General features: G+C 52.7%; 1 protein-coding gene across 1 annotated transcript; it reads left to right on the forward strand.

The window, feature by feature from the left end:
- The first annotated feature begins 12840 nt into the window (after window positions 1–12840).
- LOC119101918 (nuclear pore complex protein Nup85) lies at window positions 12841–26151 on the forward strand. The gene is made up of 15 exons (XM_037225314.1): window positions 12841–12913; window positions 13398–13501; window positions 13845–13962; window positions 17080–17260; window positions 18540–18673; window positions 19168–19289; window positions 21199–21438; window positions 21686–21804; window positions 22600–22625; window positions 22920–22997; window positions 23317–23342; window positions 23444–23702; window positions 24092–24191; window positions 24728–24843; window positions 25993–26151. The coding sequence occupies exons 2-15, from the start codon at window positions 13475–13477 to the stop codon at window positions 26091–26093; spliced, it is 1647 nt and encodes a 548-aa protein (XP_037081209.1). The 5' UTR covers window positions 12841–12913; window positions 13398–13474; the 3' UTR covers window positions 26094–26151.
- The last annotated feature ends 1148 nt before the right edge of the window (window positions 26152–27299 follow it).

Genomic DNA, 27299 nt, shown 5'->3' on the forward strand with positions numbered 1-27299 from the left:
GGCAGGTAAATCATTATCAGAACAATGGGTTAAAAGTGGTACACATTTCATCAACTAACCTGCATTAGAACACGATTTTGTATTGCCGGATATTCACACACAAATTTGACGCGGTCGGATGCAACAGTGGCGTTGAAGTCACTACTTAACTTATCCTCACTACGCACACGGGTAGCAAAGGAAAATATATTCTCCTTTTATGCGAGGTAACATAGGGACGAAAGTTCCCGTGGGTTCATTACAGAAATGGGCGCAATAAGATGTTTTACAATTATGTTTTATAATAGCAATGACGTTAAGTATATGGATACGTATATAGCAATGACAAGATATATAAAGTATAGGTAATAAGAAGAAATACAGTAGATTCCGAAAGAACTATGGTATTATTATATATTATTTCGTTAAAAAATGAGGAAAACATCCTTATTCCAACCCCATTTACTCCCTGTCAGACCCTCCTTTCCGGCTGGCTGCGTCCGCCACTGCTGACCCGTGGGTCGCGTTCCCCATTACCAACAACTGTCCGTAAATCGCAGCCTATGACATCAGAGGCAAGTGCGTCACAACAGCTTTTACGAGTTGAAGAATAGTCCCTTCTGTGTGACGCAGTTACTTTGGTCGTCATAGGTAACAACTCAAGTAGGTACTTTGTCAATAAGGAACGCGGCCCTGATTCTGTGTGTCACGTCATAACCCGGAACACGGAGTTCGGCGATGAGGGGTGAGACCTGCTGCCTAATACAAGTTTGTTCACGTGGCACCTGGCGTGTGGTTGGGCCCGCTCGCGAACGGCCGCCATACCCCCCTCCCTTGGCTGCCCCAGTGGAAACAAAGCAGAACACATGTGCTCTTGACTCTATGTACTCCATCAAGCGGGTTGTGTACATTGTGATTGCTGATTGCAAATTTTGGACTGCGCCTTTTCGAAAATTCCACTGAAGCTAAACACATAGGTTTGAGTAGGAATCTAGAAAAGCTTAATTTTAGTTACTAAGAAAAACAACACTAAACGACCAAGGAGCGCAATGCCTGCGCACGCATCTAACTTTGTTGACGCGAAAACTCTCGCTACTATCCAGAAGCTGAAGAAGTGACTAATGTGATTGTGTGCGCAAGATATATGACCATAGTGGCCTATTTCGTTGGGATCGCACTTGAGGTAAGCACGTTTTGGGACACTTTTTTGGAGCTGACTATCAAAACATGGCTATTATAATGACTCGATCTTATATAAGGATGATCGAGATACTCACACACTGAAAATTTTTGTAAAGCATTCCCTTTGAGGTCTGCTGAAAAACATTTTTTAAGCATAATGTCATTCGCATGAAGCGGACTAGAGTCAAATATTGATGGCATATATCGTATACACATGGTATATTCTCAATATTATCTGCGATAATTCAGTCTTGTCATCACCACTTCAAACATACTTTCCGGCACTTTGACTCACTTGAACGCACCGCCGCGAAGTCCAATGGACCATTGTTAAGTGAATAGCTGAACATAATGAAATCGGCTTATTCTGTATTGTTATTCAACACCTGGTTCTTTCAGCTTCTCGACTTAAAAATGAGATGGGAATTGATCTTCCGATGGCTTCTGGTTCCCGTTGAAGTTAAAATCGGGGAACAAATGATAAAACGAAGAGGGACACATCCGGTGATTTTTGTTGAGGAGGTTTGTACGCCCTTTGCTGCCCCCCCCCCCCCCTTAACAAGACTAGCTGCACTCCTGAAATAGGTGCAATAACCTGGATGCTATTTTTGTGAAACCCTGTTTTGAGCATCACAACTTCACTAAATTGTGCAGAAGTCCACAGGCATTCCAGTTGTGCTGTTACACAAGCGTGATCTGGTTAAAAAACCTCGTGCGTTTCGCAGCGCAATCACCAATACTGCCAAATGTCTTCTGTTGCATTATTGCAGTAGGCACAGCGGGCGCTGAACGGGTGTTGTGTTTGAAAATTGCTTTTTGGCGGGACTAATAGCAAAACTTCGAACGTTAGATCATCATTATTATCATCATCATCATCATCATTAGCGTCGTCCGGAAGTGGTTAGGTTGTCTGAGCATGGGCAAGCTCATTGAGGTACCAAGTATGCATAGAACAGTATAACCACATGATCATTAAAGAACCAGTTCAAGTAGAAACGCAGGTACAACCATCCTGGATTGCGCAAAGCACTGACTACGCTGACCGACGACCGATGTTTGATTTCCCACACGTTTGAATCGAAGCGGTTCAGGGATGCTTTCCGTTCAGAGGCACAACAACTTGGAACAGGACACCTCTTTTATCGAACCGACTAGTAAAACACATAACATCAGACAGTTTTGGACACTGCACGCCCACAATCTTAGGAGCCACCAGGCGACGGGCGCTGTGTGCGCAAAAATGCCCGTTTTGGAAACAATGCTTCCGAAAGTCTTTAACATAGATTCATCCCATTCAAAAATTGGGCCGGGGCCTTCCTTTCATTTCAAATTTAGAGGATATCCTCAGGTTAAATTACCAGTTCAGTGGCACGAAAAATAGAGATTATACCTCAAGCCTTCCAGTTCCACCACCAGAGCGGAACTGTAAGCCCTTGCGGCACCACCTCGCGGTGCTGTAAGGTCTGATCCGTCCTTTTTATAAATTTAAACATTGCACAGATGAAAGCTACGACCGAATTACTTTCTGAACGTATGTGTTTATGCCTCACAGAATTCAAAAGTCCTCTTTCAGATGCGTCATCCTTTTGGTTCGCCAGTTGGTTTCCAATTGATGTGAACCACAGGGCCGGTGCCGCGCGGCCTGCGGAGACTGCAACGCCGGACGTCGAGGTTATTGATAAGATTTACGAGCGTTCATGTTCAAAGTCATGCTAAATATTTTTATAAGTAATGGGCTATACCTAAAGATTTTAGGAGTTAGACATTTCAGGACGAAAATGGGTCCGCCATGTGAATACAAATGTTGGACCCCATTTCAATCTACAATCTATATTCTTTGGATCCTAATATCTCTGAAGAACTCAGACAAAAGTCTGGCAAAGCTTCTCAGTGCTATCGTTCTAGAAATAGCTCCCAAATCATTGTAAAAGTGTGAGCGCCGGTGATCTATTCTATGCAGGCGTTCAAAGCCTGATTTCTGCAATTAATCCACTTCAAGGTACAAACAGAACTGACCTCGCTGTAGCTTCTGATTTCTGTCTCTGTTCCGTTTGCACTGTAAAAATAACAATACAGCGATGAAAAATGTGCCACACATAAGTAAGGGTACTATATCGGGCAATTTTAATATGGCGAAACTTTCATTACCAGGGGCCTTTGTAAACCCTGTGCCCTCCTTGGCAAGAATCTGGCAACGACCCTCCCCACATACAAAAGCAGATCAAGTCGTCCACGTTGAATGAGGGGCGGGGCGGCACCACCGGGGTGGGTGGGGGACGGGGGACTCGTCCCTTTCTGCCTTTGAATACGGAGGAAGGCCCCTATCATAAAAAGCCTGCTAGGGGAAAAACATAATCTTAGCACATATTTTCATTAAGAGGCAATATTCGCAAATTTTACTATAATGAAGTTACCTCGCTTAGGTAGACATACATTGCTGCAAACAATGCTAGTACGATGCCAGCACGATGCTACTAGGACTCCGGAAGACTGTTGGGCGATGTCCCCCTGTGCTGGCCAAGAGCATTCATTGCCCTTCGTGCCTCGATTTCAAAGCCGGGTAAGGAGGTGGTTAGATTATTGTGTGCCTGCAGCATATGGATATCAGACCTTTCAAGGGAAAGTGAAAGCTGTTATGGAGTTGTTGTGAACGTGGTAGTACACCATAGCCTTAATCCCCCAGGCACGACTGCTATTTTTGAACGCTTTCCGTCAATTGACATGGCGTGCCATCACTGCTTTCCCGTCACGTTTTTCCAGAAGCTTTAGAACGCGAGCAGATGAGCCTTTCAGTTTTATGGATTTTTTCTGCTGATTGCGCGTCTTGAATCATGTTTTATATGAATACCATTCATGATAGGGCAAGGATATAAAGTCTTGTTCACCAATTACCGTGCTCGAGAAATTACAATTTGAGACAGTTTTGATGAATTCGGCTGTTAAATGTATATCAATGTCCATTATCATAATACCTTTCAGCAGTCGTCTTTTGAGCCGCTTTGGTGTGATTATTTTCGATTTGACATGAAGACGAGGTCTGAGCCAAGCTTGACCGGGGGAATTTCCCCGCGGTGACCTCCTCAATGCTCCAGGTCGCGCGGGAGCCGAATATTCCAACCCTACGGAGACGCCCAGGGACAGCGCCACCAGAGGAGCAAGAGAGAGCCACCCCTTCCCGTTTGCCAAGGGGTAAATTATCCCCCTAATGACTACATTTGCACCTCTCCCCCTGTCCGCTGTTCGCAATGGGAGGCAAAACGCGCGGGAGCCCATCCCTGATGTCGTCAAACTTGATCGCCTTCTCATGACACTGCGCGACAGTTTGCCCACAGCTGAATGTAGCTTCAACGCGCGACAGGTGCCGAAAATTTGCTTTGCTTAGTAGTGACGCAGAGGAGGATGAACCCAGCAGCAGTGTGTTTCATGCTCACATTCTCCTGGGTCCAATGGATGAATGTCATGCATATCCGCTTTTGCCGGCAAAGGCGCATCAAATTAAATAAATCATTTGGCGGCGCTTAGGACCGCATCATAAACGGTGGTGGTGCAGACGTGAAAGAAGCATGTGAGCTTCGTGATCCTAAAGCAGCGTATCGTTGGGATGTTCCATCGACACCGTAATAAGTGGTCAAATTTGCTCTCCGTTATTATTATTCCATAAGCGAACAAAAAACTTTGGGAACGGAGATCCAAGCCATGGTGTGGCTGCGGGGTTAGAATGCATGAAAACTTTTGAAACCTTGCGAAACTTTTGCCACTGAACATACGCACGTTCTCACTCTCCTATGTCATGTAGCTATCTGGTCCAGATGATAAGAACTGTGCTGAGAAGTAGCTACGACACTGCGATGATAGGTTTCCGCCTCCATGGAGCAGCGGACGTTCGTCCGCTTTTGGAGGACAAGTGGATTATTTCTTTCCAGTCAACTTCCAAGGGACCAATGTTAAATTTTCCCAAATTTATGAGCCTTAGCCCCTACCCTCATCTCCAGTTCCGGCTCCCCCATACTTTACCCTTACGGTGTTGTAACCCGAGACGCGTAAGGTATTTGCAGAACAATAATCATTTACGGGAACGACTGTTATTAAATACTGATGTCTCGTCCGTTTCTTTTCATCGAATTTTGAAGGTGGCCTTCGACCTGGTTCCAACCCTATTCAGAAACTTGTGGTGCCACCCTTGTTGAGGGGCAAATGAATGTCCGGTGGGCCAATGGATGCCTAAGGCAGGCAGCTTCCAGAACGGTTGTTTTCTGTTTTGGTGTGGTGTAAGGAAAGATAATTTGGAACTAGATACTTTGGCAGGTGTTCGATGTACAGTAGTGTTGCTGATCATAAATGTGCAGCAAAGCGGGCATACAATCAGCTCATAGTCAGTCACGCGGGGGACAGCCGGTCCAGGGCGGCGGCCACTGGCAGCGCACTGGAGCAGGACTCAGAGAAGGAATATCTGAAAGCGGGGCCGTCATTATGTCACTTGTTTTTAAGGAAAAAACTCCAATGTCTTTTTTGTCACTTTTTTTGAAAATTTGTATCTGAAGCTTCCGAATTGCTCGCACCTTAAATGTAGCGACAAGTCTTATCCCTTCCAAACGGCCGGGGAGATCTAGGTGCATGAAAACTCTGGCGCACTATGGCACATTGATTTACATCCAAAATTCTGACCAGCCTGTGCCCAAGTGGTATTTTGACCTCTACCCTGAGTGAAATTCCTCATGGAATTTTGCAGCCCTATAGATAACAACGTTGGAATGGACTTGCTTAGGGAGATAGATAGCCTTACTTACCGAATGTCCCAGATGAATCGAATAGATAAAATCGTGTCCTCATAGGAAACGGCTGCAGATGTATGTCTAACACAGCAGTCATGATTACTATTCATTAGATAATTATTTCTCAAATGTGTTGTGTGAATTAAGAGCGGACAGTTCCTCCATCTCTAGCCCCCCCCCCCCCCTCTCTCTTTCCCCGGTCGCCTGCCTCGCTTCCCAGTAATTTGTTTACAGCATACTCTGAGCCTCCCCCCCCCCCCCGCTTTGAAACGTTCCTTTGCCTATGGGTGTCTAATTCCTGACTCCCGAAGCTGTCGCTGTCCCTGGCTTGCTTCAACTGCTGGCAACTGCAATAAACGTGGCAGGTAGTCCCTGCATTAACTTGAAAGCTCCGCTTGAACGAAGTCTCTTGACCTTGTCACGCTCGGCCGTCCGAACTCGTCAAATAGGTGTGGGGTTCAGGTGTCCCACCTACCGCCGCCTGGCCACCGCCGACGCCCACAGCTGCCGCCGCGTCGAGCTGTCCTGTCGGTCTGCGGCCGCGCCCAGTCGGCCTCGCACCATCTGTGTGCGCGGTCACCGTGGACGTCTATTGTCGACCATAGGCTGCATGGAGGCGCTGAATACAGGTGGCAACGACCCCGTCTCGAATAAACGCGTCACAAGGCACCCATGTCACGTCGCCATTGCTCGGTGCAGAAATTAATTAGCCGAGTGGACATTAGTGCTGTGGCCGCAATCTAGAGGCAACACATTACAGGTTCTTCCAGTGGGCTGGCTAGTCAATGACGGCTTTCGGCGTCAGCAAAGTAGCCTCAAGGAGGCTGTCTGTAAACAGAGTTACGCGTTGAGGCGGAGAGACATCGTAGACCATAGACGAGGCGTAACAGGGCAATTTTAGTTTTTATTTCGTTTTCTTATGTACTAGGGCAACTTTAAGTCACGTATATGGACAGCATAACGTTAAGCACACGTGTGGTTGCAAATCGTGCTAAAATTTTACGCTTAAAGGATTCAAAGCATTAATACCGTATGCCGTTGGCTTGGCCAAATGAAAAGAACGTGGCATGAAGTTATTTGTGTCGCGCGATGCAAAAGAGATAAACAGAGAAGTATAGGGACGGAAGGTAAATACTTAATTAAGCTAAGGTCAAGTGCACTTATGAGTCAAACGGACGATACCGTTTTGGGACGCTGCGCTTAACACAGTGTAGCCGTGCGTAAGGGAGGGGAAGTGGTGCCCGGCGTGACCAGCGAAGGAGGCCTCGCAAATGAGCAAATATGTTTAAAAAGTATTCTATGGGCAGGCCCAAGCACGCTTGCATGTGGAGTCAGCGTTGCAACACTACAGAATGCAACACAAAAAAGCGACACGATCACGAAGTTTTTTCATCCAGCCTCTATTCCCAACGGTCTTTATAATCCTAATAACAGCGGCACACGTTATTTGCCGGCACGTGAGATCGGTAAATTGCACATACGTCTGTCACTTCAGTTACCATCGTCTACCGGCATTACCATTCGTCTTCACACTCGAACACGGACCGATTCAATTCCGGCTGGCTTAGGGTGCCTGTTCCTCTGCAGGTGCACCCCTCCCCCTGCTACTGCGCCCCGGGATTTATGACAGGAACTGATTAGCATTTACTGCACCGCGAATGGGTGCACCGGTGCGGAAATTTGGTGCTTAAGCTAAACAAGGAAAGGTAAAATATCTGTTTGTGTGTTGCTGTCGCCGCTTTCCTGTTTAGAGGACGACCTCAAGATCAATACGCTCAGTCTAACTTTTCAACGATAAAAGCTCCTTTTGAAAAACCTTCTAAGCCATTATTTCACGACGGCTGTTGTCGCGCGCCACGTGCCCGACGTCAAGTGCCAGCTGCAGGGGCATCTCCCCTCGGTTTGATGGAACCTGCAGCACAGGCCATTCTGTCGATGCTCTTGTAGGTACCTTGTTTTACATGGTGATTCTGAACAAGGATGGACGTCCTTGTCTGTGTTCGCCCCTTCCATTTTGACCGCATCTTGATCCGCCCTATAAGCACCAAGGAAACCCTTGCCATTTCCGGGCAAGACGTCCGATGGGTAGATCACTAGGGGACACCTTTTTTCGCACAGGAGCTGAAGGACTATTCTTTTATTGCGCGGAGTGCTTGCCGGCTCCATGCTGGCGACGCAGAGACGGTAGTGCCCTGGTCGATACGGAAGCCATAAGAATGATCAATCATACATTGGTCGCCTGTCTGACACCGGAGACTGTCCCTCCCTGAGCCGGCCATTTGACCATGGATAGACGCAAGGCCGTCACTGATTCATAGATACAGAAATATTCCTTATCACTGCAGTTGTTAAATAATTTGCAGACTCCAGATCGGTATAACAGATCCCTGGCTGAATTCGGATGGAGAACCCTCAGTTCAGCCTCATCGTAAACTTCCACTCTCCTTGTCAGAGGGCCCCGACCAATGCAAGAGACTCTCTGGCGTTTGGAATGCCGTCCCTCTCCTGTTCAGAAATCGTTACCCAGGCCGAGTCGGGGCCTTTTGCCGATACAGGATCCTCTGTTAAGCACTGTGGGCCCCTGACCTAGAAAGGGCCCTTATTCCTTCAGGGGATCCCGGCCAAAGCAAATCGCGCGTCCCGGCCTTGCCCCTGCTCGGCAGGTGGGCCTAAGGGCTCAGACCGAAACAAAGCCGACTGCTCGGTTTGGTGGTCTCTGATCGAAAAGAGGCCCGCTTTGTCCCCGGTGCCCCCAATCGGTGTAAGAGGCCCTCTCACTGGCATCCCATGGGTCGGCCCTGCGAGCCGGGCTACTTAACGCAACCTACAGCCAACACGTGGTGTTCTGCAGTGGGGCACGATCGTCGGTGTCAAGGGGCCCATCGATCTCCTCTTCAGGCCCCTTCGAACACTGTCCTAGGCCGACTTTGCGTTCTTTGCCAACGCAGGACCCGTGTTAGGCACTGTGGTCCCCTGACTGGCACAGGAGCCACGGTCAGGCGTGTAACCTGAGTCTTGGCAAAAAGGCGGGACAGGGCTGACAAAGGCCCCCTGATAGTGAAAGACGCTAAATAAAAACGAAGAAGTCTCCGGAAAAGATCCATTTCTTTATAAGGACACGCGCCCATTTCCCATTTTTAATTTTTCCTTCTTTAACTGGAATAGAAGCCAGAAGCCACAGCCAGATAAATTCTATCGGCACTGCATAATCAATGAAGTGAAGAAACCATGCGTTGAACAATTGCGTGAAGTAAATCGCCGCCCCCCCCCCCCCCCCATTTTGCAGTGGTCCGGTAAATTCTTTTTGAAGTGATCGAGCTCAGAAGCTCCACCAGCATTTTATCTGGATTCTACAGGGGTATTACGGACCCCGAGAAAGAAGATTGTCAATCGAAATTGGTCAACAATTTGTGTTAACATGGCCAAGCCATGTTTGCCTGAAAATGTTCAACATTCAATCAGAATCAGTTAGAGACGCAACTTATGTAACGTAGCTTCCAACCTCCGCGCTCGCAATCCTTAGCAGCTAGGACCTCGACGTCAGGCGTTGCAGTCTTCATAGGCCGCGCGGCATCGACCCCGTGACTAATATTACCCCGTGGTCAATGAGTGGGCGAAAATGATGACGCATCTGAAAAGCGCCTTTGAACACTTCATGACAACAAATCGTACATGTAGAAGATAGCCCGTGCGTACATTTTACCCACGCGATTTTTAGATTGGTGATAATCACGGACCAGGCTTCACAGCACCGTGAAGTGGCGCCGGAATCTGGTGGTGGAACTGGAGGAGTATATGTTTTTTTGTGCTGCTTTGGCAGATTATCTGTCCAGGGGAAAATCTTATAGTTGAAAAGATACGCCCAGTCTACTCCTTGAGCGGTGCGACTTAATTTTGAAAGACATTCAGAACCGTTACTTCACGGTGGTCGTTCTCGCGCGTTCAGTGCCCGCTGTATGGCGTTACTTGCATTGGTTAACGTCGTTCGGTTTTTCAGAGTACCCAGAACATCGTTGTCCCTGCTCCCGAGGTTTCGGACGCGCAGGCTCAAACCTTTTAGTGTAATTGGTTTGGCTGATGAACTCTGCGCATAAAGTTATTGCTCTCAAGCGAACATGGGATGATCTCACTCGTTTTTGAACTCGTTCCGATCCACTCTGTTGAACACTAATGAGGCCCTCAATATTGTTCCGGGCAGGCGTCCCCATGAGTAGAACACTAGAGGGTACATATTGTTCCCGGTCAAGGGCTGAAGGGCCATTCCGTTCCAACGTGGAGTGCCTTCCGCCTGCCATTCTTGCGACACAGTGTGGGGTCCCTTGGTCGATTCGGGGGCCCTTAGAGGAATACATCGTATCACATTGGTCTCCCCCCCCCCCCCCCCCCCCCTGTCCTGTCGCGGGAGATCTTCTGACCCGCGCAGTTGGCCCCTCATTGACGCAGGAACCCTCACTGACGCAACAACATCCCTGATCGCTGCAGGTGGTTCAATAATCGACACATAGACACCAGTTCGGCTTAACGGGCCCATGCTAGAAATGGGTTGTAGGGCCCACCGTTCGGTGCTGGGGACCCTGGCTGGCACAGGACCCTTCCATTGTCTCAATGGGAGCACCCATCATGTGCTCGCATGTTTACTTTCATTATCCGAAGGCCCGATCAACGCAAGAGGCCCTCTGTCATTCGGGGTCCTGCCCCGTCCCTGTTGAGCAAATGTTCCCCGGACCGACTTTGGGCGACTTGCCACCACAGGATTCCTGTTAGGCACTGCAGGTCCCCGACCGACACCCCCAGATATCAGACGCCTGAATCATGCAAATCTCAGCCTCATCCATGGCTCGTGCTTGAGAAATGGGTTCCCAAGGCTCAGACGACACGCAGCCGACTGTACGGTGTTGGTGATCTCTGGCCGAAACAGAGGCCGCACTGTCCCAGCGGTTCCCAATCGATGCAAGAGGCCCTCTGACCGACATTTGGGGGTCACGGCTTTACAGACAGAAAGGCATCCTTAATGTAACAAACGACCGGTCCTTTGGGGCCGTGACCTCACCTCAAAAGGACGATGGGCCTTTCAATCGGTCCTTGATCTTTGGTCCCTGGGGCCATTCAAGCAAAGCCCGTGAGCAACTCGGGGCCACTAACCAGCATATGACTCTTTGTTAGGCGCTGTGAGTCCCTCACCGACACAGGGGCCTAAGCCATTGTTTCAGGGGCCGAAACCACTGCAAATCGTGGCCCCTAACCCTCCTTTTGCCTGAGAAATGTTCCCCCAGAGTTCAGACTGACAGGGAGCCAACCGTTCGGCGGTCGTGATCTCTGGCCGACTGAGACACTCCCCCCCCTGGGGGGGGGGGGTCCTCAAACGGTAGAGGGAGGGGAGGGGGTCATAGGGGGCACGTACCCCTATGACCCCTTGCCTGCGGTACTGGCCCCGGCCAATGTAAATCGCGGGCCGTAATCTTGTCCCTGCCTGGGAAATAGGTCCTCAGTCCCACACCTAACGCGTGAGTAATCCGGTGGCGAATCTGTCGGGCATCACGCTCGTTAGGCCTCCTCCACAGCGTCGTAGCTTCGCAAAATAGGAAGGATGGGGCTGAGTGGGGAAAACCTAGCCCAAAATACACTAGGAGACTGTTTCTGGAGTTGGCCCCTTTGATCCCTGCGTTATGATGTTTAAGCCCGCCCCCCACCCCCTTGAATAGGGAAATACAATCCAGCTGTTATGCGTGTCCTCAACCTGCCTCAAAGGAAGATATTGTCGTGGGGCACCATCATCATGAACCTTGGCGGCGATTGTCGAAACCAAGTTTCGGGAATCAACGTAGAATAGATGTGATGTGACTTCGAACGTTGTTGCACGGGGAGAAAAGGGGTTAAGTTGATGTGCGCGACTCTTAAAGGCTGCCATCGAAACCCCCGGCTGGTAGCGGCAAGGCGAGGTGTAGGCTGTAGCGAAGCACTCATGTTTGCATGTAAGACGTGGGTAGTGCTACTTTGGTGGTCATTGTTGGACGATTATCGCTATGGGTTTAGCCGGCTGGTGTTGACCGTGGGGTCTGCGTACCTTTTCCATTAAATATTCATGCCAGAATGAAGGTCGGCATACCTCAATGGCTCTTCCGAGCATAGACAACTGTCATCTTGGTCAGGCTTTTGGGTATATTTATTCCACCAGTTTGTTTTCGCGTTCCAGTAGCACGGTGTGGCGAATTGACCCAGCTTTCTGCAATGCGTAGAACTCGTAGCATCGTTGAATAATGCCAAAACGCTCAGACCATAGCACAAAATGCAGACCAGTGCCCATAAGCCGTATCAAGAGTGTCATTACGTGCATCTAGCATGTAGGAAGAACAGAAAATACTCAAGTAGTTATGACGGTACGAGAGCAAAGCTTTACAATGTGGTTGCCTCAGTCGGCATCACTCAACTGAACGTGAGATCGCATTTCTCATTTTATTTGTTCTTTCTAGCTTAACGCAATGCCTAAAAGGTTGGGGGAGTCACCGCGGGGAAGAATTCTGACATTGGGTAGAACAACGGTCCACCCAAAACAGTATAAATCGACACTTGTGTCCCAGTTGTCTGATCAGTTATTGTTTTGGACAGCGGGATTCGGTAATTCCTATTAACAGTGGCCTAGTGTTAAAGAACGAAATGTAGTAAACTGAGCAGTATAAAAAGGACCAAACAGATCTTTTTTTCTGCCAATCAGTTTTAAATAAGCTTGATCTTCTCTTTTCGTGGTTCACTGTCATTATTTTCGGCTGTCTTTCCATCTTCAAAATTTCGATGCCCACAAACAAAAAGTTCGTGAAACTAGCCGCAACTTTCAAAAAGGGACATAAGCTGCGCTTTGGCGACAAACATCACCAGTGGAGATAATCTGCATCGGAATTCGTTGGAATCACGGCTGCTCGATCAGTTTGCACCGCTCCAGACAATGGTCTGAGACTCCACAATCTGCTGCTGGACGATCGACGGTGAGTGGTCCGATCGAATATAGAATAGCACTGTTGAGATTTAAGAGCTTCTGGCAGGTGTCTGATTGATGAAGTATCTCCCTTAAATCTGCATGCTTTACATCCATTCGAAAGCTCTCCTTTCTCAGCATGCAAGTTATCCATGATGTGAATGCCAGCCAAAAAACGCTGGCGGCCTTGAACATGTATGTTGTTGTGACAGAATTATGTTCATAATTTCACCACCACGTGTGCAGCATACCTCAGTGCTCCCAGCTAGGTGAGAGACTACCACAAATTTGAGAGCATGCGGTGGTAATACCAAAATGAAATAAGGCTCATGCTGCATGGCTGCCTAATGGTTCAAAGATTAGATGGAGATTGTCACAATAATACTGGTGAATTTTCTTACCCCCTGAATGATTCCAGTGTAGTGTTCACATTTTGGGTGACAACACTTGTTTATTTGTGGTAGAACCCAGTTGATTATGGTTATTGTTTTCAGGGATACATAGGAGAAGAAAATATCACTAATACCTTTGCATATAGCTGCTGAGCTGCATCACCTTGAAAAGTGGCACCATGGATGAAGATGATTTACTTCCTTGTGTGAGTAGTAGTGGCATATGTGCATAGTAAGTCATGATTAGTTGGACATGCTTGACGAAACCAACTAACTACAGGTCTCAACAGTCACGGGCAGTTGCTGTGTGACCAATCACAGTTGTCCCCCAAAAACTGGCAGTGGGAGCAGTTTTCTGGTATTTTGATGTGCAATGAGGGTGTGAAACAACATGAGGTATAGAAGTCTTTTTGATGAGACAATTCTGGGCACAAACAACCACTGTTCACGTAGCCTTGAAGCCTCATCACTTCTAACACTAGTGCAACAGATCAAAGGGTGCTTGTCTGATGCAGTTTATTCAGTAAGTAACACACCAAACATTTTCAGGTGGTGAACATCCCAGGCTCCCGACATGCAAGCATGAATGTGGTTCTTGGCTGTGACAACAATGCTGTCCTTCATGCGGTCGACTATGGAGCCAAAGCTGGAGCCATGGAGAAGTCTGGTAATCTTCATTGTATTGTGAATGGACTTAGACATGTTACTAAGCATGCATCTAGTGAATATTCCACAAGAGCATTGGATATGCCTTTTACAGCATCTGTTAAGCCCCATTCTTCTGTGAGTTAGTTCTCTGCATATTGTAGCATAGATGTGTTACCAAGTCTGCATTCATTTAACCTTCTGCATGATGATTGGATATGTCTTGTAAGGTGTTAAACAGACAGGTGTGGAGGATCAATTTGACCCTGAATATTTTAAAAATAACTTGAATGGTGTAGCCACACTGCAACAGACATTGTACAGCTGAAGGCACCTGAAAAGTCCATCTCTTGGCATGCCAAAATGATATGCCTCATAAGGCAGCTGACCTGTAGTAGGCTTAGTCCAGGCTATGGCTGTCAATGGTGGCAGTTCCTATGGGATCGTCCAGTCGGGTTTTACAAGTGATACAAGTGTTAGGCGAAGCCATACACGCTTGAGATGGTTCCTCAACAATTGCAATTAAGATTATGGCCAATTCACTTGAACTCAGGTCAGGTATGAAGATCATATCAAAGTTCAAACCTAACTGCCACATTACTGGAGAACTAGGATTATGGGACAGTTTTTCATGCTCATTTTGAATCCCTGGCTTACAGGAATGTCAACAGACAACTGACGTAGAGTAATGGCTTGATTCAAACACTAGTGACCTTTAACTTATACGAGGTGCCTAAGGTTCAGGTTTTGGAATTTTCCTTTCGACTTGGGCTGGAATTTGATTCCGCAATCTCAAATTGACCATGGACACAAATGGACTAGCAACGTAACAAAGGTTCAGATTTTTACATCGATATAGACTCAAGTCAAATTGAACCGACTGAAGATCACGTGACAAAAACAGTGTTGTGGCAGTAATCGTGGACTATTGCAGCGCCAACCGACCTTGCTGAATGCAAATCGCGTGGAATGAACATTGCATGGTGAACTGAAAACTGTACCGAATGGGATAGTCACATTCAGTTAAGTGTCCGCATGTTCCTAAAACAAAACGTTGACCTGGGTCATTTTAGGTCAGTGGTGAATTCTGGCCTTTTCTTTATGCATATATATATATATATATATATATATATATATATATATATATATATTCCCTGCCATTCTACAAATACGTCAAATTTGGCGCGGCTTTGCCGCGCCCTTCGGAAACCATTGCGGAAAATCATCGGGGGGGGGGGGGGGCAATTTGACCTCCACCCGAGCGCGTGTCAAAAGCATACTAAAATACGTATGGAGTGTGTGTGGAGATGGGGGAGGGGAGGGGGTACATGGTACCTAAACGTCTTGATACTTTGCTGGCAGTTGCACCTTTTTTGGTTATTTTCTTGCTGTGCTGGTGAAGACGGCTAACAGTCGTTCGCTAGAAAATACGTATAGTGCGATCAGGGAAAGGGTGCTTTTCCGATGAATCGTTTAGAAACATTCGTTGTGAAACTTAGCGGTGCTGAGCATCGCTCAATGGTCCGAGACGGACGGTTCGTTCGGACGGCCAGCACAATGTCTTTAGATAATACACCAACAAATTATTACCAGCGAGGATGCCGGGTTTCTTTCAACAGTGGGCTACCTTGCTTTTTGTCTCAGTTAAACTTCTTTCAACAGTGGGCTACCTTACTTGAACTATGGTGAAATTCTTCTAAATAGTGCTGGCCTGGTTTTGAACATTTTCGTGACGAAGTGGATTTTTCAGTTAAAAGTTTACATACATTTCATGTCTCGCTTTCCCCACAATCCAGCTGTTGGGCAGTGTTTGAGGTATCACGCCGCTGTAGATGATATTTCTCATTCGAACAAATTCAAGCAATCTGTCTACTGAACGTGTCGTTCGTGTGCCTCTAAAACGAGCACCGTCAACGCTTCTGATAGCTGCGTACTTTTAGTAATAGGTGGGGAACGTGTTGGCTGTAAGATTGAGGCTTGGCCCAGCGGGTCGCAGATGTCATGATACCTGAAGAACCCAATCTACACAACCAGTTGAACAAACGTGGCACAGTTTAACTTAACAAATGTAACATAACTTTTTGCTTCCGTATGTTACGTGACGTTTGTTTGGTTTAAAGAAATGTTGCACATTTGAAGATATCGAGGCAAACATCAGTTATGATGAAAAGGCCCACTTGAAACTTTTGGTAAAGTATTTAGCGCAAAAGACGTCTGGATAACAAAATTTTACAATTCAGTTCATATTCTGCTCAATACATCATCGTTTCATTACGATATGACTTTTTATGACGTCAGAGCCGTTGTCAGACTGGCCGTGCCAGAATTGCCACTGTAGCGGACGGGCTGGCTCGCCTGCAGTACTCAAACTCACTCGCCGCAAGGTGGCTGGTTAATCTATGCATGTAAAAAACCGACCATTGCTATGTGCGCGTGTTTTGGTCCTTTCTCCTCGTGTTCTTGTATGTTTTGTCTTGATAGCACATTCGTTATTTGCACTTGCTTGCTCGGCTAGGGCGCTATTTCTAAGTTATTGGATTCAAACCTCATGTTCTTCGTAACTGGTAGATTTGTGCAAACGCCTGTATTATGGTGCTGTTCATGATCGAGACTTGCATTTATTGCGTGGAGTTTATTGAGAGCTAACTGGTGTCCGTTGATGCGACAAGTCCTGCAGACGTACTTCAGACACGAAGGCGTTAATGGCCATTGTGAAGACAAAACTTATGTGACGTTTCTTTGACGTCGTACATCGCTGGGTGACCTGGAGTTAGGCGCGCACTGTGCGCACTGCTTACGCAAGTGTCACTGCACTGCACTGCAAATATGGAGACTCATAAACCTCGGCATGGGCGGAATTCGTGGGGATTCAGCACATTTGTGTTTGCGTGGTACTGCGAAAAATGCAGGGCCTAAAATTCAGATTTTTGGGAATGTGAATCCTGTCACCTTCCACTGGCGGCTGTTATGAACTCCTCAACCCCCACAGTTGAGATGGATAGTTGCTGGTAGCAGGAGCCCAGCGAAGCCGATCCTGATAGGGCTTTCTGTAGTCTTGCTGCGCCAGTCCTCCATTCGTATGCTGCTCGATGGACATCGCAGCCCGCCCGCGTCTCACCGGAGCGCCGTCTGATTTCAGACGTGGCCCAGGGCGGCACCTGCGTGCGCGAGGTGTTCTGGAGCAGCGGCCAGTTCCCCGCCTGGTGGCGGCAGCTGGCCAACGAGTCGGCCGGCGTGTTCTTGGACGCGCAGGCGTTTGAGCTAACTGGCGACGAGACGGCGCTGCGCCAGAGCCTTCTGAAGCTCAGTCGGCGCTACAGGTGGGTGTCGGTGCCCCGCTCAGCCGGCGCATTGAAGTATTCACTCGGCCAGTGTTCAGGTGCGTGTCAGTGTCCTGCTGCGCTACAGGTGGGTGTCGGTGCCCCGCTCAGCCGGCGCATTGAAGTATTCACTCGGCCAGTGTTCAGGTGCGTGTCAGTGTCCTGCTGCGCTACAGGTGGGTGTCGGTGCCCCGCTCAGCCGGCGCATTGAAGTATTCACTCGGCCATTGTTCAGGTGCGTGTCAGTGTCCTGCTGCGCTACAGGTGGGTGTCGGTGCCCCGCTCAGCCGGCGCATTGAAGTATTCACTCGGCCAGTGTTCAGGTGCGTGTCAGTGTCCCGCCCAGCCGGCGCACTGTAATATTCACACGGCTAATCTACAGTGTCAGCGTCCCGCCCGGCCGGCGCACTGTAATATTCACACGGCTAATCTACAGTGTCAGCGCCCCGCCCGGCCGGCGCACTGTAGTATTCATGCCGTGTTTCTACCTTCCATAGTGGCACAAAAGAGCAATAGCTTCCCTTATCATTCCTGCACATTTTCGTGGTACTTGACGTGTTTAATGCCTCACTTGAAAGGGATCGCCTACGTGACTGCTTGACCTGAAAATGAAGGTCTGTAAGTGTTGGCTTTCGTTCAAATGGCCCCAAACATTGCTGCGACCCGCGACAAATATCAAATGCGTTTTGGAGTTAACAGTAAGATGTATTTACGCCGCACAACACCACAGTACGCTCCGTGGGGTATCTAGTCCTGTAGGCCACGACTAACTGACGCGCGGCAGCATACGTGCGTGCTGTTGAAATGATGTGTTGGGTATCCCCCGAGCCGCTGCCACCCATACTGAATTACCGAGTCACAGTCGTATTGTGTCGTATAACATCTTTTGCTTCCCCCTCCCTCCCCCTAATATCCAACGGCAGTTTTGTTTTTGCTGTCAGCTCCGTGCGGGCCAGACCCAGTCCCTCTCAGGCAACAGCCATGCCCTGCGTCAGGTGTTATCGATGCGTCAAACCCCTTTATGTCGGGTTGATAGACGTTTGCTGCGGCCGGTTTCTGTCAGCGGGCGGACTTCGCTGCACCCTGTGTCTTGGGCAGTCCTGCTTGCGAACGATCCTCCCCCTCCGCTATCAGGGGTTGCGGCATGGTCTGTCGCAGGCCCAGTGTAAGTGTCGTCCTCCCTTGCCTCGGATAGCATTGTCGTACCCAGGCGCAGCGCGGTCTGTGTATGGCGGGAGCCTGTCCGGTCGGGGCTGGTGAACGCCGCATCCCGCCTCAGGTCGTGTCTGCGGGCCAGCATGGAGACGGTGTCGGCGACGGACGCGGCCGATGCGGAGATGCAGCGTCAGCTCCTGGACAGCATGGAGATGATCTGGCACCTCTGCGAGATCCTCCTCATCGAAAAGAAGCGAGGTGCTCACCTGGGGCCGAAGTTAATGTCTCATCCCCGAGGCGATGCAGGGCTGTTTGTCCGGATTTGGCTCGGGTATATCGGTGTAGCCACAAGCCGAAGCGCGCATAACATGCAGCTGAAGCGCCCGTGAGACCTTTGTTAACGAGCGAAGCCGCAGGCGGGCTAAGTCTGCCTGAGCAGTAAGACAGTTTTGAACTTCAGTATCTTGGCCCGGCCTTGACGCTGTCTAGGGACAATATTCACTCGTGAGTCATATAGGCCACACCGATGCGACTCACGGGTACGCACTGACGCCAGTTCCACGCAATATTTGGCGAATGCGGTGCTGGAAATGTGCTGCATAGATTGCAGGGCGTTTGCAAACAAAGTGTACGTTAATCAGGTGTCACTTGCCTGCAACATTGCAACTTGAGCAGCTTGTAGCCTCGCTTTCCGTTTAGCGCGCGTGCCGCCGCCTGTGATGTGGGCTGACCGGCTGGACGCTGCCGCCCAGGGGGCGTGGTGCTGTACCAGCTGCTGGACTGGGTGCGCCAGCACGCCACACAGTTCGACAGGGCCGCCGCCCACGTCACCGAGGCAGAGGTGCCAGAGAGCCATCCCGAGTACTGGAACACGGTACGTGCTAGCCGGAGTATGGAAACATGCAAAATATCTTGCCTGCACTGCTGCGCCTGCACGGTGTATAAAATTGATGTGGAATAATCAAGTTAACGGAGCTCAGTTTGGGTCAGGCTGGGCTTGGCTGGGATAAACGTATATTTTTCATGCAGTCATTTTCTGCTTCGACTTTCATGCCTCTCACTAGTTTGCAATCAACTCATTTTTTTCATTTCGGTGCTTATTCCTGCCGATACGATCATGGCACGCAATCCGTGCTGGCAAGGTTACTGGAGCACGGCACGCGCCACGTGATTCCGGTATTGATGTGCGATATATCACACCGAGCGTGTTCGCTGTTACCGGTGGCCGGCTGCTGGCTGCTTTGCTGTCGCTGCTGACATTGATCCTCTGACGGGGGCACTGGGGCGTGAAACGTCACATGTTTCTTGAAGTCGATAGTTAGCGTCGGCTGCGTTTTTGCACGCTCACTGCTATCGGGCGGTCGCCATGTTTTTAAGAATGCTGAAGTGGATGACTAGCATACGGTTGTTTTGGATACCTGATGACTGTGCTTTTAAGTGTATTAGGACATGATGTAACGCGCGGGCTCCGTACCTTACTTTATCTCTTACACGAACACTATTATTTATGTGATTAAAACATTCCGGTGGTGAGCACATTGCGCTAACTTTGTGTTTTTACGGGGCAATGTAGGGACCAGCTCTCGAAAGGTCGTATGAGATCTGTTCCACACTTTGTATGCTATAGCCGACGCCTAAATGTTACAAATTGGCTTGATACGAAGCTGTTCCGTCAAATGGTAACCATTGCGTCCCAAGAGTCCAGTTGCAAGAGTGTTGTTTCCTTTACAAGATAAGTAAAAGGGCTGGAGGGGGGGGGGGGGTGGCAAAAGGATTAAAAGAATCCCCTCCATTTGCATCGTGTTGATACCCTCGTAAATTGCGTCGGGCCTTTGTCCATGGCTCAGTAAATAACAGCAGTGGGGCGGCGTTACGGTAGGCAGCGCTGCTTCCGTAACTATTGCAGCGCTCTTTAAATGAATACTGCTGTTGCACGACCTGCAGGAGGCCCTGTGAACTACCCGACGGTGCCTGAAGGTTTCGGCTATTATCCGCCGAACAAGAATCGCGTGCCGTGGAAAGCACCCAAACGTTACAAGCTGGCTAAGTATGATGCTGCTCCATGAAATGATGCCTAGCACATCCCCGGGAGCTCCGGTATGCTGTACCGCCGCCGGTGTGCTGGAACACTACGTACTAGTTTTTGTGGAGATGTTGACGTGCACACCACCTGCGAAACGATTACCGAAAAGAATTCAGCGGAAATTAGTTGAAGCACATAGGCTGTCAGGGTGACATTTTGTACGGCATTTTGGACATGTTTTGCGGCAACCTCGCCAAAGTCCCGTCTTGCGCCCGAAAGTGGTGTCAAACCGCGCAGCTAGGTCAGGTCCAAATCGGCAAGTAATCGTGTCAAACCGCGCAGCTAGGTCAGGTCAAATCGGCAGGTAATCGTCGCCACCATTGCGTGGCTTGGGGTCGGCCGGCGGGCCTGTACTGACCCGGGGACCAGATACGGTCACCAGACTGCACCGCGCCGGCGGGTCCCGGGACCGGCCAGCATTGGCCACACTCTACACGCGGAACCGCTAGCCGCACGTCCACAGGTCCCAGTTGAACTGACACACGGGGCACCGCCGGTGCGCACTCGCCCGTAACGCAGCTGGGGCTGCGTCCGAGCGTACGCACGTGAGCTGTCGCGTCTTCCTCCCCAGGCCTGCCAGCCCCTCCCGGCTCCGCGCCGTGTGCCGACGGCCGCGCGCAGGCCGGCCGCGTGCGCTCCCCGTCTCGGCGGTCCAGCGCTGGGCGTGGACGGCCGCTGACCGCCGGCCGCCGCCGGCCAGGTATACGGCTTCGTGCTGCAGGGGCGGCAGGACGCGGCGCGGAAGCTGCTGCGCCTGCACGGCAGCTTCGGCACGGAGCCGTTCGTCAGCGCCGACGAGCTGCTGCGCAAGACGCCGGCGGGCGGCGAGGCGAGCGTGGCCGGCTTCGAACTACGCTGGCGCGGCTGGCAGGAGCAGTGCATCCGCCGCCTGGAGGACGGCGAGTTCGGCTTCAGCCCTCGCCTCCAGACGCTGGTCAAGGTGACCGGGCGGAGGCGCACGGGGGGGGGGGGGGGGAAGGGACGGGAGATGGGCGGTCTTGGTTCGGCGTTAGCATTGGGATCGATCAGGGCTTGGCAGAAATGGTGCAGTCGTGAACAGGAGGATTTGTTCATGTGAGTTAGGCGTGTGCGCACTCCTTGCTGGGAGCGATTCACTCGTACCTGGGCTGGAGATGACGCTCACCAGGCGTTGTATTGGCTAACTCCTGGCGTCGGTGTGCCGGCAGATTCTCTGCGGCGACGCTCCGACCTTCGAGGACCTGTACAAGCAGATGGGTTCCTGGTACCACCTCATGGTGTCCTACACCCTGTACTCCCGGCCCTGGGTGGGCATCTCCGACCTCAGGTGCGGTGCGGTACGGTACGACGGCCAGTCCAAGCTGGGGCGTTCGGGCGCGAGGGCGCACTAAGAGTCAACGGTCGTGTGGGATTCGCATGCTGTTAGCGATGACATGGCGTTCAGTGATAGCGTCATGTCGCCGTTTCATTTGCCAACACGTTTTGCCTGCCAGCGACCGTCGGCCGTGTTGGTTACCTGGGAAATGTCGTTGCTTGTGAAGGCCGGTGCCCTCGGTCGGGCGGATAAAGTTCGGAGGGTGGCGCGTCTTGTGCCGGAGGCTGGAGGCGACACCCGGCAGGGGTCCAGCTGCGGTGCCAGCCTGCTGCCGAGCGACGGCTTACGCGGCCAGCCCAGCCGCAGGGCCAATGTACCGCGGCTAACAAGCCTGTGCGATCGGTGTGCACGCAACACATTACCCCGAAGCGTATGCGGAAGGTGCGACAGTAAGTGTGTTGCGAACTTGCGTGATAACTTCGGCAACTTTGCCATTTTGACAGGCGTGCTAGGTGTCGCACTACACAGCCTAGAACCACACGGGCCACTGCTCCAGCCCGTGAAAATCATGCACCACGCGATGGAAACGATACCTTCTTTTGTGACGCTTAGCACATTCGTCAATGAATCACTTGCTCCGCTCACCCATCGGCTGCCACCGTCGTGCCACCCGATTACAAGCAAGCTCCCACTGCGGCACTGGGCGGTAATCGGACTGACGCCCGCGCCGCCTTTGACGGGACGTGCCGGCCCCGACATCTCGCCGCCACCACCCCCGCCGTGACGGCGCCGCCGTCCCGCCGGCAGGGACGCGGCCGAGGACCAGCATCGAGGTGTTCGGCGGCGCCAGGCAGCACTCGGCGCTGGACGCCATGCTGCACGCCGTGGTGGACGGCGACGTGCACACGCTGCTGAAGACGGCGCAGGCGACGCTGCCGGACGGCTGGCTGACGGCGCACCTGGCCGACCTGCTGCACCGGCTGCCCTACGGCGGCGGCGGCGGGCGGCGCACCAGCTTCCTGACCGAGCTGCGCCACCACCTCGTGCTGGAGTACGGCGGAGCGCTGTTCGCGGCCCGGCCGCTCTGGCAGCTGGGCGCCGTCTACCTGGACGGCTGCGGGCCGCAGGGACGGCGCCCGGCTGGCGCTCCTGCCTCGAGCGGCTCGACCCCGACTCCGACCGGCGCGCACGCAAGATCATCGAGGGTGAGACCGACCGCTGGGATGACAGAACGCGGCGGTCGGGGCGGGGGGCGGGGGGCGTCATGTCACGTCGCTGCGGGACGGGGTAGGGTGACGCCACGGCAGCTGAGGCGCGTCAGTGTTTGGGTCAAAAAGCAGCCACCGTCAGCGAGTGGACGGGCGCGCGTGGACGTTAGTTATGGAGCTTTAAGGGCACGTCAGCCATCTTGCTTACTTAAGCCCATGTTTTGTTTTTTAAAAGAGCTGTGTCAGAACTATGAACAGGAACGTTGACACCAGCTTGTCAGCCGCAGTGTGTAACTCATCAGTGCCGCCACCGCAGTGTCAGAGGAGTGCCTCGTCCGCGACGTAACGGCCGCTCGTACGGTGATGACGGGTGGAGCGCCGCACACTGTTATCGCGGCCGCCGCGTGTGTCGCCGCCGCAACCGTCTCCAGCGCCCCTCTCGTGTCGGCCAGGTGGCCGAGCGGCGCGGCCTGACCGAGGTGGCCAGCTCGGTGGCGCAGGTGATGGGCCGGCGCGCGCTGCGGGCCGGCCAGCTGGGCACGGCGCTGGCCTGGGCGCTGCGCTCGGACAGCACGGCGCTGGCCTCGCGGTTAGCCGACACGCTGGTGCGCGAGTACAGCGGCACCGGACAGTTCGCCAGCGCCGACTTCATCGACAACCTCGGCGCCTGTATCCTGAAGAGCGACCGGCTCATGTTTCTCGGTGAGGCGCCGGCGCCAGCGGCGCGCACTGGTGACCGGCCGCGGCCAGGGTGTCGTAGGATCGTCACGACCGCGCAGGACACGAGGAACGTTCGCCTGTTGGTGACTGGAGGTTGTTGAGACAACGCGTGGCGTTAGTGCTGACGTGGATTGGCTCGGGACGACATGGCGGCACTTGGCCACTCGAGGCGTCTCAGGTATTTCCTGAGACTGCAATCTGGGTCACGACCAGTGCAGTTTACTTCGACATGTTTTCAGTTTGTCTGCAATTCGTAATTTGTCGGCAAGACCCGTGTAATCGCTACTTCACGTTTTTTGTTCGTTACGGACGACATGCGACGTTGGCATCTGACTCGCTGAAGGTATCGACCTCCCGCTCCTTGTCGCCAGGTAAATACCGTGAGTTCCATCGGCTCTATGAGGAGGGTAAGATGGCAGACGCTGCCTCTCTGCTCGTCACACTGCTCACGTCACAGCTGGCACCCAAATAGTGAGTCCTGCAGCCACGTTGAGACGCGCACCGTTGCGTGGATAGCTAGCTCGTAACTCTTGTCGTTGTACGGGCCAGCGGCGCGTGTTTCCGTGAGTCGCTGTCAGTTCCCGTCTGGACAAGAAAGGATGCTATCGAACGATCCATTACCGCGCCCCGCTTTAGCCTCGCAACAGCGATCTCCACGCGTTCCTTTGTGAGTCAACTGTACTTAACGCGCACTGCGAAACGTCAGCCGCGGCACGCCTGTTGTGCGTCGGTGCACTTAACACGCGCCGAAAAACTTCAGCTGTGACGGGCTCACCGACGTCCGATCAGAGCCGCGGTCAAACCTTTGTATGGCTGTCGTTTGTCTCGTTGTTGGCCTTTAGGCCGGCTCGATTTCGACGCACTACCGACGCCGGCCCGACCGCTCCATCCGCGATGCTTTCCCCCCCCCCCCCTCACGGACACCATAGCTGTTCGGACGGTTCCGTCCCGTCCTGCCCCCCCCCCCCCCTCTTCGGCGTTTGATGACGCGGGCGCGCCATCGGCAGCTTCTGGATGACGCTGCTGCTGGATGCCGTGCCGCTTCTGAAGGGCGAGGAGGTGGTCATATCGTCCGCACAGACATACGACCTGATCGGCTGCGTGGAGCAGCTGAGGCGGGCTGGTAAGGCACGCGCCCCGCCGAGCGTCGCTGGCCGCGCTCCGGCCCCTGCCTGCTAGGGCGGCTGCATTGTACCCGCACGTGCGTGCGGAGATAATGCCGTGACCGCGCGGCTGGGTCGCTGGGCCGTGATCGTGTGGACGCTGTCAACGTGGAGTGTGGAGCACCGGCCTCCGTTTGTTTGTCGAGCAGGTCAGTGGGAACGTGTTCACGCGATTCATTGTGGAAAGGCAACAGGAACGCATTTTTACCAAGGCATCCAATAGGTACAATAATAACCAATGCATAAAAGGGAACCAAGGCCTTTAAAGGTTGCAGAACATTTTCGTGCGCAGTCAGGTAATGGCTTCTCCCGATTGCCGCTTCTCAAGTGTCTTTTTTGGGGGGGAGGGTAGGGCTAGATCACAGTGAGCGAGACCTGCTCCACCCGTGCCGTTGGATGGTCTAACCTTGCTGTCCTGCGCGATCCGCTCCCGGCCCGGCCGGCCCGGGGTCGGTCGACTTATCTGCGGCCCATCCGAGAGGTCACCATCAGCGCCTCAACCCATCTCATACCTCATGCCTCATGCCTCATGCCTCATGCCTCACACCCATGCGCCCCTGGTTTCGGTGTGTTGTTGAAAAGTGCTGTAGAACCGGCCGAAAATTGATTGACTTGTTCCCAACCGTGTCCACTTTTATTTGTGTTCGTGCGGCGCCGACCCCAGCTGGCGGAGCTGACCGCGCCACGACCCATGCCGTCGCTACCGTCCGTGCTCCGGGCCTCTGACCGGCTTCGTACCCCTTCCGCCCGTGCTCTGGGCCTCTGGCTGGCGGCGTACCCCTGTCGTCTATGCTCCGAGCCCCTGACCGGCCGCGTACCCCTATCGTCCGTGCTCCGGGCCTCCGACCGGCGGCGTACCCCTGCTGTCTGTGCTCCGAGCCTCTGGCCGGCGACGTATCCCAGTCGTTCGTGCTCCGGGCCTCTAAACGATGACGTGCTCGTATCGTCCGTGCTTGGACCCGCGACACGCTCGTGTCGTTCGTGCCGCGCTCTGCCGGCTGAGTTATGGCGCGTGCCGCGCTCTGCCGGCTGAGTTATGGCGCGTGCCGTGCCCTGCCGGCTGAGTTATGGCGCGTGCCGTGCGCTGACCGGTGTTATGTGGATTACAGAAAAACTGGACGAAGACTCGGCCGACGTGAAGCTGATCCGTCTCGCGCTCTCCCACAACCTGGCGCAGGCCATCATCGTCGAGGGCTCGAGCGCCGGCTGAGGCCCTGTTGACGCGGTCGCCATCGTCCAGCCGTGCGTTTGTAAGAAAATACAGTACAACCAGCGCGGTGTCTGTGAGGGCGCGGGAGACTGCCGCCCTTGGAGTCGAGGACGGAGGGGTGGCGACGGCGCCGGACCAGCGTCACAGCTGGGGGTGGGCGGCGACGTGCGGCCGCCGAGCGGCGGACCCACAGCTGCCGGCGCGACACGGCATCGGCGAGGGCAGCCCACGCGGGCGCTGTCCGTCTGCGCCAAGAGAGGAGGTCCCGTCGTCTGCCCCTGTCAGAACCCCCCCCCCCTCCCCCCGCTGACGGTCGGGATCACGCAGTCGCCCGAGCCTCAGGTTATTGAGTCGCGAGCCGATGGTCTAATTTTGACAGCGCGGGCGTGCAAGCCACCGCAATGCTTCCAAACACTGCATATCGCGCGTGACGAGCGATTGAGGTTTGGCCGTTCAGGGGCTCCTTGTTCCGCTTGGCAGGGTGCAACGTGGCCCGCAAGGCCCCGAGTGCCGCCCATGACGACGCCACGCGGCAGACACGCGCGGCCGGCAACCGTTCGGCCGTGCTGTGCCTCGCACAAGGTCGGGCTGTCCGCTGACGACCACGCCATCGCCGCGGCGAGCCGGCCCGAGTCCGGAAGCCAAGCTGCAAACACCTGATGCGGTCGCGGGTGACGCCAGTATATTAAATAAGGTGCATTGAAATGCCGTACAGCGCCGGGCACAACACAGAAGGCCGAACGGGTGCGGAACACTCCGACCGCGATTCTGCGGCCCGGTCGGACGGGGGCGCGTTTCCGCGGCGGCCACACAAGGACGGATCGACGTCAGTTGTACGGACAGGCCGGGCGGCGACGCGGACGCCGGGCGCCAGCGGCGCCGCACGCGCGCGCCGCCGGGAACGCGCATCGGACCTCGCAGCGCAAGCGGCGGGTCCGCCTCCGCGGGGCTGAGCGTCTACAGCGTACCTCACCGTCGGCATCGCGGCGTGCCTTGTCGAAACCCGTGACTGGTGCGGATGGTCTCAGAGGTACAGCAGAATTCTGGTGGGCTTGGACGACCCACACCAGCACCCACCCCCCTCCCAAAAAGACAACCAATCAGCCGCGTTCTACAGAAGGTGGTCAAGGGTACCCGCAAGGGTACCCACTGGTCAAGGGTGCCCGCATGACTTCATACATGGTTCAGAGTTCATGCTTAAGGACG

The sequence above is a fragment of the Pollicipes pollicipes genome, unplaced genomic scaffold (genome assembly GCF_011947565.3).
Source record: "Pollicipes pollicipes isolate AB1234 unplaced genomic scaffold, Ppol_2.1 Scaffold_4947;HRSCAF=5844_pilon_pilon_pilon, whole genome shotgun sequence".
NCBI lineage: Eukaryota > Metazoa > Arthropoda > Thecostraca > Pollicipedomorpha > Pollicipedidae > Pollicipes > Pollicipes pollicipes.

What these genes read in the sequence shown, in the direction of transcription:
- LOC119101918 (XM_037225314.1), top strand. Translation starts at nt 13,475, where the DNA reads ATGGATGAAGATGATTTACTTCCTTGT. An exon ending in AAGCTCAGTCGGCGCTACAG is followed by an intron (nt 17,261 to 18,539) that starts GTGGGTGTCGGT and finishes ATCCCGCCTCAG; the next exon opens with GTCGTGTCTGCGGGCCAGCA. An exon ending in GTGGGCATCTCCGACCTCAG is followed by an intron (nt 21,805 to 22,599) that starts GTGCGGTGCGGT and finishes TCCCGCCGGCAG; the next exon opens with GGACGCGGCCGAGGACCAGC.